General features: G+C 33.5%; 1 protein-coding gene across 3 annotated transcripts in view; it reads right to left on the bottom strand.

Moving 5' to 3' along the window:
- The window catches only part of LOC143225293 (vesicular glutamate transporter 3-like), a 141170-nt gene that overhangs the window by 27246 nt on the left and 98999 nt on the right, over positions 1 to 14925 (bottom strand). For all 3 annotated transcript variants that reach the window (XM_076454437.1, XM_076454435.1, XM_076454436.1), the window contains exons 4-8: positions 13160 to 13278; positions 12102 to 12216; positions 5780 to 5867; positions 5092 to 5178; positions 88 to 227 (exon numbers count right to left, since the gene is read on the bottom strand). In XM_076454437.1, the coding sequence (XP_076310552.1) occupies positions 88 to 227; positions 5092 to 5178; positions 5780 to 5867; positions 12102 to 12216; positions 13160 to 13278 (549 nt within the window). The remainder of the gene's footprint in view (positions 1 to 87; positions 228 to 5091; positions 5179 to 5779; positions 5868 to 12101; positions 12217 to 13159; positions 13279 to 14925) is intronic.

The raw sequence follows: 14925 nt of genomic DNA, 5'->3' as shown, positions 1-14925 counted from the left end.
ACAAACAATTTGTTACTTTCGTAAATAACTCATCAATGACACGATATATCACTCACTCACTGTTCTCGACAGAACAAATTAACTTACCGAAATAGGACTTTGACCAACACCATCGCCTAAGCTGTGTTCGATATAAATGAGTTCTTCTTGAGTTATGGTTGGATGTTTCGAAGGCTTCTCAAATGACTGCCACACCCAGAAAATGTACCATATCAATCCGCAAGCACCTGTAGTTATGATGAAGTAATACAACTTAAAAACAGTAACAATAAAAAAGGACATTCAACACAAAAATTACATTCTGGAAATATTCGAAAATAGTATAACGCTATAGAAATATAGATCAGCTAGATGTATTAGAAAAACGCGTATATTTGTCATAGTTGTCATAAGTAACTTTATAAACTATATCCACAGCTCATTAGAGGGGAACGTTACAACATACGTTATCTAGTTCAGAATGAAAATTATTCGCTACTGCTAACTGTTGACCATGAAGACAGATGATAATTGAGTCAGCATAATGTTAGCAACGCATACTTCATACATTAATAAGTGCAGAGAGGACTTTTCTCGGTTTAAATCTGAATAAAAAATTCGGCGGTGTTTAAGCCGATGACGATTTACTAAATCACAAAGTTAAGAATTTATGATAACACGTGCAGTAATTTATCAAAACTTTTTACTATCTTTAGAAGTAAGTTTTGCATTAACTGTGATAATAATCATTTCGTTGTCATGCTCGACTTTGGTGTAACAAACACTTATACAAAGGAAAAATAAAACGTAAAAATAAGATATCGATTTAAATAGTGTTATGTTTTTAAATTAGAGCATTTCATTAAGAGTAGCTAGAAGCATAAATTGTCACTAACTGTAAAAGGCCTATTTCATTTGTCACTCTGTCGTTAATCCTGTCATGCTCTTCTAATGCTTAACAATATACATCGTCGCTTAGCAACAAAACTATCACCTGGTTGTTGTTTGGCCGACTATAGAGTTTATGTTGAACTAGCATGTACCCCGTCAAAGATGACGGGGCAAGTATTACCACCTCCCCTCCATAGTATATCTAACTAAAATAAATAAATTTTGCGAAATCAAGCTTGATCAACAAAGGGGCAAGTATAGTCGAGTCAGATAAACGTCGATAAATTCTATTGTAAGCCAACCAAAATCAATATCATTTATGATATGGATTCGAGGCGCATTCTTAGAATAATTATTGGCAAAAATTAGTTAGATTAACAACTTATAGTATACAGAAAAGACAGTGCGTTGTGGTGACACTGTCTCCCCACCAATGGCTTTTATGTCATGTTGTTCAGCAACAACTGCATAATCCAATATTGTTGTTGGTCTGTGTAATAAAAGTATAAAATAATATGTATACACAACACAACTGGAAAAGGTTTGCTGATTTCTTAATATAACAGAACACAGCTGAATTCAGAAACGATTTAAGTTTAAAATTGAATCGATAATTTTACTTTCATGATAAATTGTATGCACTTGGCTGTAGCCTAGATGATCCATATTACATCTTTACTTTAGGCTTATTATACCAACACTCACTACACTTATAAGGTTTCACGAAACATTTTACCTTCATTGCTCCTTTGCAGCCCAGTCACTAAATTTGTAATGAGCAGACAGTAATCAAGCTATTTTATTTGAATAAATGCATTTTGGCTTTTATGACTCCTCCTAATTCGAGAAATCAAGCGTGACATGACACACACTGGATTTTATATAGGTTAGATTAGACTATAAATAGGCCTACTTTTACTAAAGTTAAGAGTCAATTTTCAAAACCTTTAAGTGGTAAATAAATGTTAATTAATAAATATTATTTTGGCAGTTTAACAAGTTATATTTGACCTTAAAACACAAAAAAAAAATAAACGTTAATCACTAACAAATATTTTATATCCTTTAAATAGTCGAAAGAATTGAAAATGTGCATCGAAATGTCCGCACTATGTTTTCTATTTCCTGAGCTAGAATACAGTAAAAATGGCGCTAATTAAGTCTCTTTTAAGAGTGCACACGGACTTTCGTTTTTTTCTGTATAGTTTAACTGAAAATGTAGTGAATATTCCTTCGAGACTGATGAACTAAGTGAAGAGTAGATGCGTTTTGGAAACAGACAAATTTGTTTTTACATAAATTCTATTATTTTCGTAAATCATTCAGTAATGGTTCCCGTCATTTTTACAGCTTTTCATACTAGCATTTTAATAGTTAATAGAACGTGGTAGAAATGCTTTAAATGTAGACATTTCCTGTTATTAATTGTTTATTTTATGTGCATTATTACAAGTAATCATAAAATCGTACAAATAGTATGCATATAAGAGCCAACAATGATTAAATATAGTAAAATGCCGTTAGTCACTAGTACATTTATAACAATAATTATTGTAGAACAAAGATAGGGTTACAAGTGGTCGTCCTTTTTCAGTCTCTCCTCAGGTGTAATTTTACCACATTGTTTGTATATTTCAGACCTGAAAATAAAACAATATCGCGAGTACAAACCCTGCTTTGAAGTATCGCTAGTCATTTTTTTTAAACGAAGATATTCATTCTATTGGCTGAAACACACAAGTTGGATCCCAGCATGTTTCATTGAAAATACTGTACATTGACTAGGGCTCCAGTCAACTTATTAATTGTCGATTGTTGCTAAACAACTTGAATTGGAATTCATTTTATTGTTTCAAGTCTGATGTCAATTTTAGCCTTTTCGTTTACTTATCTCTCCTTAACAATGGTCTTTCAACAGCTACATGCCCATGGAAACCATCTTGTGATTGATGTGTATATTATTGTTCTCCAGACAATATTCACACCTGTACTCATATCTAGATCGTTGGAAATATCTCTATTTGATTGTTATCCATCACATAATTAGTGTAGCCCGGGTTAACATCACTTTTATTAATTTGTTTTTCGTCACTCAACTGCGTCTGTCATCAACAGTACTGGTTTCACGCACTTTCGTCAGAAATTCTAGACATCTCGAACAGAAACATGAAAGTTCATTCTAATTTGACGCATTGAGTAGGCTTCATCATCAAAAATAGTCATTTCTATATAATTGTTCTGAGAGCCATTATTGCATTCACCACCCTACTGATAGGAATATTATATTTGTGTCTACTTTTAAAGGCATTATTCTGGTGTTGCACTATCTAATTGGTTGGATGACAGCCAATCACAATCTAAATTACCAGCTTGTGACCGTATTATGGTGCACTTCATTTTAGTACAACAAGTGGGGGGGGACAATGCCCATTTTATTCACAGTTTCCAAAATTATTTCCAGCACCGTACGTCATACTTTTATTGACTTGTTTTTTCAGTATTAATAGAAAGAACACCTAAAAGTTTCTTGTAGTCCAGCTAAGTAGTGTTTATAATTTTTAAGTGCGATCACTCCTGTAATATTATATGTTCCTCAACGAATTAACAACACTGAGTTAAAATTATACATACACTGATCAAAGTCATTAGGTTGAAAAACGTAAAATGTAAAAAAGTGAGTCCCAAGTTATGGTGATAACTTTTACATTCTCCAGTAGAACACTTTTATTTTCAGAAAATGACAACAACTATTGTTTTTCAAACTTAGTGGTTTTCAATGTAAAGTTTTCAGTCAGTGTACATCTTTAGTTTTACATTACGTATACTAGGCAGGTTCTAAGGATTTGGTTGCACCTAACAAAAATATACTACAATGTATGCAAACAACAATATAGTACAATGTATACAAACCAAAATATGCTATAATGTATGCAAACAACAAGATGCTACAATGCAAACAACAAGATGCTACAATTTGTGCAAACAACAATGTACTACAGTGCATACAAACAACAATGTCTACAGTGTATACAAACAACAATATGCTACAGTGCATACAAAAAACAATATGCTACAGTGTGTGTAAATAAATTCTACAGTGTACACAAACAACAATGTATTACAATGTATACAGAGAAATATGCTACAATGTATGCAAACAACAATGTACTACAGTGTATATAAACAACAATGCCTACAGTGTATACAAACAACTATGTTACAGTGTATACAAACAACTATGTTATAGTGTATACAAATAACTATAGTTGTGCCATAGTGTATACAAATGAAATTATAATAGAGTGTATACAAACAATAATATACAAAAACTATAGCAGTATAATAGATTTATTATGTCCAATGAAATCACTAACTGAAAATACTGAAACATAACAAGTGTCATTATTCTCTTATGTTTTGCATTCATCGAAATCTACACTTTTAAAAAATACATAAATACCTGTTAAATCGAAATAGTTTGAAAATAGTATAAACTATTTTTAGCACTTTGTATGACCACGTCCTCTGTTTAGTTTATGATTACATTGCACAACAAAGTTTTTGCTTCTTGAACACTGTTGGGTGTTCCTTATAGATTTTTGGCTGCTGATCACAAAAATCACATTCAAATTTTCCCATCACGTACTATTTCATCGAAATCTTTATTTTCACCAGGACACTGCTACAATGGAAAAACGATATCAGGGCAACTGGAATCCGTCAATGCTTGCTGACTACTGTTGAACACTGCAACGTGATGCACCGGACATTGAATACAAACGAAAATCAAGAACAAAACACTTTTAATTATGTTGAACGTAACAACGTATTAGAAACATAAACGCAAGTAAATACCTTATTGCCAGTAAACAGTTAACTGTCTATTTCTCAGAGTTCCTACGTGATGAAGCAAAACCAAAACTATATTTATGCATACCCACCAGGTACCTGTCACAATCAGCATAACTTTTCAGGAAGCAAAACTTTTACAAAAATTGTTGTGCAGTGTTATCATTCGATTTATTAAAAAGTTGCAATTATTAAACACAAAAACGTTTACATGAAGATTAGCAGGTATCCAACTCGCGTCTTGTATCTTTATAGTGAGCGCCTTTTAAAGAAACACTTCTAGTAACTTTTTTCACATTTCTTTGTCTAGTATGTGTTTAGCAGTATCAAAATAGATATAGAGCCAGATAAAGGAGTCTGTATAAAACTTACCGTAGAAATAAAAACATGCCTGCCATCCTATGTAATCAGTTAACATTCCTGATAAAGGCATTCCCATCACAGCCCCAGCATAAGAACCTGCAAGTTGACAGAAAGTTAGACATCTATTTCTTCATTCGTCAATAGCTTTCATTATATAAAATCTAAGATAGCCCTATGATTCGTGTGTTTAACGAAACGTCTCTACAATAAAGTTAAAACCAATAAAGGTCAGTCGCTTCAACCGTTTTATTTGTTTTAATACGTATATGCCTCAAGTCTTAAGCCTGATAGCTGATATTTCGAATGATTTGTTTATGTATTTTAAATTTTGCGCAAAGCTACACGAGGTGTATGTGCGCTAGCCGTCCCTAACTTAACAGTGCAAAACTACATGGAAGGCAACTAGTCACCACCAGCTGAAGTTTATAACTTTATAAATGAGTTTCGACACCTGCGGTAGGCAGAACATGGAAAACCTGTTGTGTAGCTTTCTGACAAATACAAATAAAATTTATACTTCTTACATTTACGAAAGAGCATTGTTGACAGATGTAAGTTTCCACGTATACATCTCACGTATTTGGAAACTAAAATGAAAGTGATTTATTGTAATGCCTTGTATACACCTAAATGCACTTCACTTACATGATGTTAAATATTAATACACCATAGCACAGAAAGTTGTAATTGTACTTACCACAAAACGCTAGTGTAGCAAGACGGCTACGTTCCAGAGGCGGTGCCCAATGTCGCCAGATACCATGACAAGCTGGATATGTGACCCCCTACAGACGAAATATATATATATATATAAAACGTTTTCAAACTTCAACACGAAACTTCTTTATTTGACACTGATGTAAGAAACAGTCTAACGTACTGTTATACATAAAACAAGAACGTAATACAAGACAATCCTAAAGTTCACCTAGTTCTGGGTCGATGATTTGTTATGTTGTTGTTCGTGACCTGAGAGGGTCAACTGTTATCCAGACGTCTTCTTTATTGTTTCTTTTTATTATTATTAACAGGACACAAAACCTGTTTCTACTTCCCACTTCAGTATCATGTTCCTGCTTGTTACATCTATATCATTTAATTCTAATCACCATTTCACTTAGTTTGATTGTATTATAGTCCACAAAAATTCACTAGCAAACGTCACTTTTATCTAGGTTTAAGTATCAGACACATATTTTGCGTGAATACACTATAGGTGTTATGTGATAGGTGGCCTACATATTATTGTGGATAACCCTGGATAGATTTCTTTTGTATATTAGTGAACTCCAGGATCCTTGTGATACGTACGGAATGATACGCGCGAAATGATTTTGATATTGATAAACTCAAAAATTCTGTTTTTGTGGGCAAGTTTACTTGTGTTTTGGATATATGTGGGTAAATATTTTGCGTCTGAATGTTCATTTGTTTAGTTGCTGGGATCGTTTGTGGTTTTCTTAGTTTAATCTAACTTCTTCCAAGATGTGTTTCATAGATACTAAACTCGCTGTGCCATCTGGCGGAAAAAATACGAAGAAAAAAATTTTACCGTTCAGAACAAAACTTACATCCGAATCTTTACTGAATAGAATAGAGAAAAAAATGTATTTGAATCAACTGGAATTTCGAATCACTTTTGTTATTTTACAAAGATAAAGAAGAATTTTCACGATTATTTAAAGACGTTCGACATTAAATTCATTGTACGAAGATCGACTACCTGTGTTCTAACGTATTTAGCCTAGAAGAGAGAAACAAGAACCTGCTAGTTTTTAAGAAACCTGCTGTGTCTTACCATATTAATTCACTTTCCACCTTGCGCTTATTTTATGTTTTTGCTTAAATAGTGGAGGGTAAGTATTAGAATTACTGGGATACTGATGGTTTTGTTTTTTTAGGGTGTTTATTTGTTTGTTTTTGAAATTCGCACAAAGCTACTCGAGGGCTATCTGTGCTAGCCGTCCCTAATTTAGAAGTGTAAGACTAGAGGGAAGGCAGCTAGTCATCACCACCCACCGCCAACTCTTGGGCTACTCTTTTATCAACGAATAGTGGGATTGACCGTAACATTATAACGCCCCCACGGCTGGGAGGGCGAGCATGTCTGGCGCGACTCGGGCGCGAACCCGCGACCCTCAGATTACGAAGCGCACGCCTTAACGCGCTAGGCCATGCCAGGCCCTTTCTTGGGTGACTGTTCTAATATCGGCATAGACACAAGTTTCCCCTGTAACAGTCATGAAACTTTATAACAGAAAATGGTATGGAAACTTGAGTTTCTCGCTTTACAATAAATCATTAGGTAATTACTTCTCTTGAGATAACACGGTATGATCTATGATACATATTGTACGTTTATTACCTTAAATCACATTCAAACCAAAGTCACACCGTCCGTTTTCTTTCCAGACCACACACTAAAATAACTTGGTTGTTTTAGGACGTTTGCGCAGTTCTATCCCAGACTATCCCTAATTTTAAATAAATAGATTAGAAGGAAGGTAGCTAGTCAAAAATAATTGCCGCCAACTCAATAGCTACACTTGTCTCACCCACAGCACCAGAGTGCAGAGAACGAAAGATGAGCGCGAACATAGCAGTAACTAAAGGCAGACAATAGCAGTTAATAGCTTGTATATGAATATCACGAATTAGCATTAACATGTACTTCACGTGAAGGTAGGCACATTGCGATTTAATAACTTGTAGACGCATCGCAATTTACTAACTTCTATATTACGTAAGTGTTGACGTATCGCGATTTAATTTCTAAATGTGCAGATGTATACAAATGTTCGTGAAGAGATGTGTTGTGTTAAGAAGCATACAAACGTATTTGAATAACATCACTATTTTAAATATTTCTTTTGCTGTGAATAATGAGAAATTATACAAATTATTCTGAAGAATTAACTTAAACTTTTAAGGGTCAGACAGAACATCAAAAACAATCAAGATTTTACTGTATTTATTTATTATTCCTTGTTAGTCTTAGCTTACTAGCAAAACACACTTCTTAGAACTGTACAGCCAGTATCCATTTCATTATATCTTCAACTATTTAGAAGGTAAAGACAGATGAGATATAAGCTGTCTATTATTCCCCGTCGCACCAAACATGCTCGCCCTTTCAACCGTGGGGACGTTATATGTTACGGTCAATCCCCCTATTCGTTGGTAGAATAGCTCAAGAGTTAGCGGTGGGTGGTGATAACTAGTTACCTTCCCTCTAGCCTTACAATGCAAAACCTGGGACGGCTAGCACAGATAGCCCTCGTGTAGCTTTGCGCGAGATTCCATAAAACAAAAACAAACTGTTTATTATTGCACTCTGTACAAAATGTTTCCATTACGACAGGTGTGATATAAGCTGTCCATTATTACACTCTGTACAAAACGTTTCCATTATGACAATGACAGATGTGATATAAGCTGCCCATTATTGCATTCTGTACAAAACTTTTCCATTATGAAATGATGTTGTTTGTTTCTAACTTTCAGTTCTACAGCTCCATTTGAAATTCTAAACTAAAGATGATTTATCTGTGACACACAAGCCTGTATAATGGCATTGTACTAGAACTGTATTACGCGCAGAGGACCGTACGTATAAATGGAACACGTAACTTACGCAATAAAGTGTAATCTGTGAGTCAGATCTTGTACAGAGTGCGTTCGATTCACTAATCGGCGTTTTGACAGATATGTATGATACATTTTCCAAGTTTTATAAACTAATTTCCTAAAGTAGAGAAGTGTACAATAAAACATTGTATTGTAATTGTTCAGACTCAAATGTATATTCGACTTCTTTATCCTTCTTACTGTCGTTATTTAGCTTTTACGAAATGTTCTCCCCCACCCTCCAATAGCACAGTGGAATGTTTGTGGACTTACAACGCTAGAAACTTGGTTTCGACACTCGTGGTTATCAGAGCACAGATAGCCCATTGTGTAGATTTGTGCTTAATTTCAAGCAAACAAACACAAAGCGTTATTATTTATAATTGTTCGTGAAGGATTATTTACTCAACATTCGGTTTTTGTCTGTCACTAAAACCTAACTTTTTATTTTCAGTCTTCAAATAGTTTTATGTATGGAGGTTTGTCATCATTGTTAATAATGTTTGGTTAGTAATTTAATTATAACAATAAAAACCCAGATCGCAATAAAATGTTCACAAATATTTCGAATTCCTTTCCTCCCTTGTTTAAAATTTCGTAACTTACACTACGACTGAAAGTAGAGGTAATCTGTCTGTCTTTCTGTGAATTTCGAGCAAAGCTACACGAGGACTATAATCGCTAGCAGTGATTTAGGTTAGGCCTAAATATCGATAATATCTCACGATGTTAGGCCAGCCGAAAATATTTAGGTTAGCTGTAAAATGAAATTATAATAATAGAGATTAAAATCGAAAAGTAATAAAATTTGATATATTAAACAATGAATGAAAGTGACAATAAATAAATAATTAACATAATATACCTAAACTGAAATAAATGTATATATATATATTCTTCCTTCTAACCACTGAAACAGCCAAACAGAAGTCCGAAAATTAAGTATATTATACAATTCGATCTAATTCTTCAAAAATAATTAAGATTATTATTTCTAACTATAGTCTCGAACTTTTGTTATTACGTGGATAACAAACAGCGTTCGGATTTATATAATAATTATTTTATATTATAAATTATGAGAACACGCAAATTATGGAACACAAAAACTTTCCAGAAAAATGTTATTTTGGTATTAGTATTTAAAATAAATTTTTACAGGCTAAGTTGAAATTACTTCCTATGTATAAGTGATATAATGAGTTAAATTTATTATTTCCAACATTTACTGTAGAATACCACCCTAGAGAAGCTGCCGTTACCATGGTAACAACGACGTATTTCCGCTGACTCACTGTGGTGCTCGTCGAGCGTGTAGTTGAGACGCACGCTAGGATGAAACATTTCCGGTAATTCAAAATTGAATACATTCGTGTCTGTTTACTCAGCGTTCACAAAAAGGACCAATATTAACAGAAATATATCACTAGAGATTTATCTCACTTTATCGTCTCAAGTTGACAGCAAATAATAGTAGTTTTTTTACCAGCAGCGAACAGAACCAAAAATCTGACAGCAAGAAACATTTTGAAGGGGTTGCACGCAAACTTTAAGACACGTGGCATATAACGTTGTAAGACCTAAGGTTAGATAACAAAGGTAGAAGCTTAGACATAGCCACAAAGATGTTTGAATAGAACACTGTATACAAAGTATGAGAAGAGAAAGCAACAAAGAACCTTAAATTACAGAGGATTCATTGGCAAGTTTACAGTCTTTCAATACTAAAGACCCCGTTTCGATTCCTCGAAGTGAACACGGCAAATAGCCTAGTAGGCATTACTCTAAAACAAACAGCTTCTATATAGGTGAGAAGCTATATATTTGTTGTTTGAAAATAATAGCTTCTCACCTTCATCCTTTCTCTTCATTTTATCTTGATTTTCATTCTCATATTCATGGTTATTACACCTGTCATTGACACGTTCCACTTAAATTTATTTACAACTGTTGGCTGAATACAGTTTTAATCAATTTATTTCTAAATCATTGGAGATCACGCATCCACAATAACAATAATAATCGATAAATTTCACGCGATAACTGGTGCTTGAACAGACCCATGCTTATCCCTAGAATCTACATAACACAAATTATCATAAAATTTCTCTCTTGATTTATGAGCAATATTTAATAATTATTGATATGAACAAAAGGAATATAACCTGTAAAATCTTTCATAAACATTCTATAACAGTAAGTGGAATAAAATAAATTTAAAACTGTGGTACTACCAACTTTAATAACACACGAAAACGTCAAAATGTATGCATAATATCCCAATAAAACCACATAAAATGTTTCTTGAGCAACGTACACTGAACACTGAAAAACGCAACCGTAAGGCCCAGCACAACAATATGATTCCATTGTCTCAAACCGTAAAGCCCAGCACAGCAATATGAATCCACCATCTCAAACCGTTAAACCCAGCACAAAAATATGAATCCACCATCTCAAACCGTAAAACTCAGCACAACAATATGAAACCACCACCTCACTGATCCGATGGCATGGTATGTCGTAGACAGAAGTAACTGATCGTATTTATTTAATTAAGCAAATCAGTAGATTTTGTAATTAATAACAGTTACAAAATATCAAGATAGAAACCCATACGTTCAAAACTCTCTACTTTCGTAGATTTTGTCTGTGTAACGGGTGAGTAACTTAAGGCGTGTCTTACATCGTACAACGTAATCGAATTGATGAGTTTCAGATACATGTTATACTGAAGATATTTCAGGACTATGGTTCGTAAAAGTGAGGCGTTTCTGTTTAAGCTGACTGTTCGAGACACAAAGGGGAGCCCTCTAATAGCACAGCCATATGGTATGCCTACGGACTTATTCCGACAGAAACAGGGTTTCGTTACCAGTGATGGCCAGAACACAAACATCTCAATGTACCACTTTGTGCTTAACTACAAACACAAAGAAGAAGTTAACAACTAATACATTGCCTCATTCTCACCTGACATTCCCAATACAGAAATCAATAAAAACAACACCAAATGTGAGGTTTTAACCCTAGATGTATTCTTAATGCAAGAGTTGCGTGCGTATTTTATTTAAATAAAAAAGTTCTACGTTCGAAAAGAAAAATTCCATATTAAGGACAAAGCTTACGAAATGAATACGATTTCAACCAATGAATCTTCGCGAAAATGGAAAAACTAAACACGAATATTATATTTATATTAATTCAGCAGTTTTGAAATGAAATTACCTGACAGACCACGTAGTTTTTCATAAACCATCGGAATAACTAGAATAATAAAAAAAGGTACTACCAATTAAATAATTGTTTTTTCCTCTATTTCATCATTTCAGTCTAACTCAGCCTTTTTTAAAAGAAAAACCAACGAAACTTCAATTCTGCAGTGTACTTACCTCCACTAAACCTTGCAGTATCCTTACAAATACTGTCAGTGCTGGATGAACTGTCGATGCTCCCGGAATCAGAAGGTTAAGAAACGATGATACGGCAATTGCTGTTCCAAACACCCTAAGACACGTATGTATGTATGTATGATAAAATTTTACTTTAGAAAGTCAAATATTGGTCAGGTGGTTATAGAATATATGTTTTATTAAACAGCATTCAATAAAGTTAACTTTAACCTCGTTAAAAATAATATTTATTGTCAAAGTACCTCGTAGAAACGATAAATAAGATTACACAGTAAAGGATTATACTATATATGTATATATGTCTGTATATGGTATTTGTAAAACACATTTCCATATATCTGATATACGATTAACGCCATGTTCATAAAATATGTATTAAATTGTAATTTTGTCTGTTTTAAAGCTAACGTAATAAAATATAATCTTGGATGTTTTGAATGTATTTATATTTGATTACGTGGTAAAAAATGCAATGGAACAAAATAGTCTCTAATCTTAATAAGTCCTATAAACAACACAGGAAACCAATAAACGTTTACGAATTTTGTATGCATGATTTTGTGTTCAACTGAACGTTTTATTAAAACACAATAACGTTTCGATCCATTTCCTCATGACAACAAGAGGAACTGACTCAAAAACAGAAATCGTCATAACCCGTATTTAAAATCTGTTGAGCAGCATGTGTTTGTTGTTTGTTTGGAATAAATAATATTAATTTTAATTTAAATATTTATGTGAATAAATTTCGACATAATGTTATCCAGATTAGTTTAATTACAGACTTCATTTCTCAAGCGTCTCTTCTTAGATGTCTTCAAATCGGGTTTAAAACGAAGGCCACTCTATGTTTGAAAGGGCACAAGCTTTGATTATTTCTGTTACGTTTTCGAAAACAAAAAAAATCCATAAGTCTTCCCTCAAATTTGTTGTTTTATTTTTACATAAAATAATAATAACGCCCTCTATAACTACAATATGGATATACAAGAACATGTATGAGAAGTTTCGAATTTCGATATTCAAAAAAATTTTACCTGTTTGCAGGATATTTTCCAGCAAGGAATCCTCCTGGAATTTGTGTTATCAAGTAGCCCCAGAAGAAAGAAGAGTCAATAACCCCAATCGTTTCAGGTGACCAATCAAATTCAGGCCCCTGTAAAAAAAACACAAAAATACTTGATTCTTTCCATAGAAAATTATCATAATTTATTACCATTAGGGCTAATTATATGGCTATACACAAAAACACGTAAAATAAAAACATCATGCCTGTATGACAAACTCTGGTATTTACCGAAAAGCCTCTTCAGCACTGGATATAGTATATATAGTTTGCTTTGCTATTAAAAACATACACACCCGTATACTTTTTAAAATTACTAATGGCCTTCTTCAAGCATTGTTGACTCTGTGGTCAACTGACTTATTCTGGAATGATTTAGTTTTAGAATTTCGCGCAAATCTACTCGAGGGCTATCTGTGCTAGCCGTCCCTAATTTAGCAGTGTAAAATTAGAGGGAAAACAGCTAGTCATGACCACCCACCGACAACTATTGAACTACACTTTCACCAACGAATAGTGGGATTGACCTTTACATTATAACGCCCCACCGGATGAAAGGGTGAGCATGTTTGGTGGGACAGGAATCCAAACCCGCGACTCTCGGATTGCGAGTTGAGTGCCTTAACCACATAGCCATGCCGAGCCGATTCCGGAATGAAAACGACTGGCTAACTGGTTCGTCAGTTCTTCATAATTTGCATCAAGAGTTAATTAAAGTAAGATTTAAAAAGAATAATATTAATAATAAAAATAATTTGGTGTTGAAATAAATAATTCGAATTTAATAAAAAATCTTAAACTTCATATTGATGTGTAATGGCGTAAATAAGATTGATAAAATCACGGTTAACCAACTTAATTTAGTTCATGCCGAAAACTGTTGATGTTTAATTAATTTATGATGTAAATAACGCCATCTATGTCATTTATACAATTTTATTAGATATTTACTGTTAATGTAAACAGAGAACCAATATTCCACTCTAAGATAATTCTATGATTTCATTTTTTAAATCTCTGAGTCTCAACTTTGGATTGACAATAATTTTCTCCCAATACGACAGCGTTAAATCTATGGACTTACAATGCTAAAATGAAGGGTTTGATTCCCCACAGTGGATGTAACCATACGTGACTTTGCTCTAAAACAAACAGGCAATAATTAAGCTGAGCTTATCAGAGAAATGTAACAATTTTTTTTATAAATTTTAATTTATAGTTCTCGCTTGAGGAAATATTAATTAATAATTATGAACTTTTACAACATAATAACTTTATTTAATACAATCAAATTTTATTTTAATTTCATTATTTTCTTTAGTTTAAACGTTTATTTTTTGAAAACGAACACTAGTGGTTTTTGTTTTGGTTTTTTTTCTGCATGATTAATTTCACCCGATTATAATCTAGTGATGTTTTAATGAGTTCTCACACCGACCGCTAGTCCAAAAATCCAAATAAAACTGCTGTCTTTCATTAGAAAAATACGAGGTTTAGCTTCAAAAAAGGACTTGTCAAACGAGTAGGTAATGGAGAAACCGTGTTTCGTAGACGTTAATGTGTAATGGATGAGTCTCTGGGTCGTCGTTGTCACCCAGAACCGCCTTAAGCAATTCGGTTGATTCGTCTTTCCATCACTCACGGAACGCTAGTGTACTCTGGTTGTCTTTGTTGCCATGGATTAATGGGTGACTATACCAGTAGATATCAACAACACATCACATATGAACAATTCTT

Source organism: Tachypleus tridentatus, chromosome 9 (genome assembly GCF_004210375.1).
Source record: "Tachypleus tridentatus isolate NWPU-2018 chromosome 9, ASM421037v1, whole genome shotgun sequence".
NCBI classification, from domain to species: Eukaryota; Metazoa; Arthropoda; class Merostomata; order Xiphosura; family Limulidae; genus Tachypleus; species Tachypleus tridentatus.
Note: the sequence above shows the minus strand (reverse complement) of the source record. Positions and strands in the feature narration are given on the sequence as shown.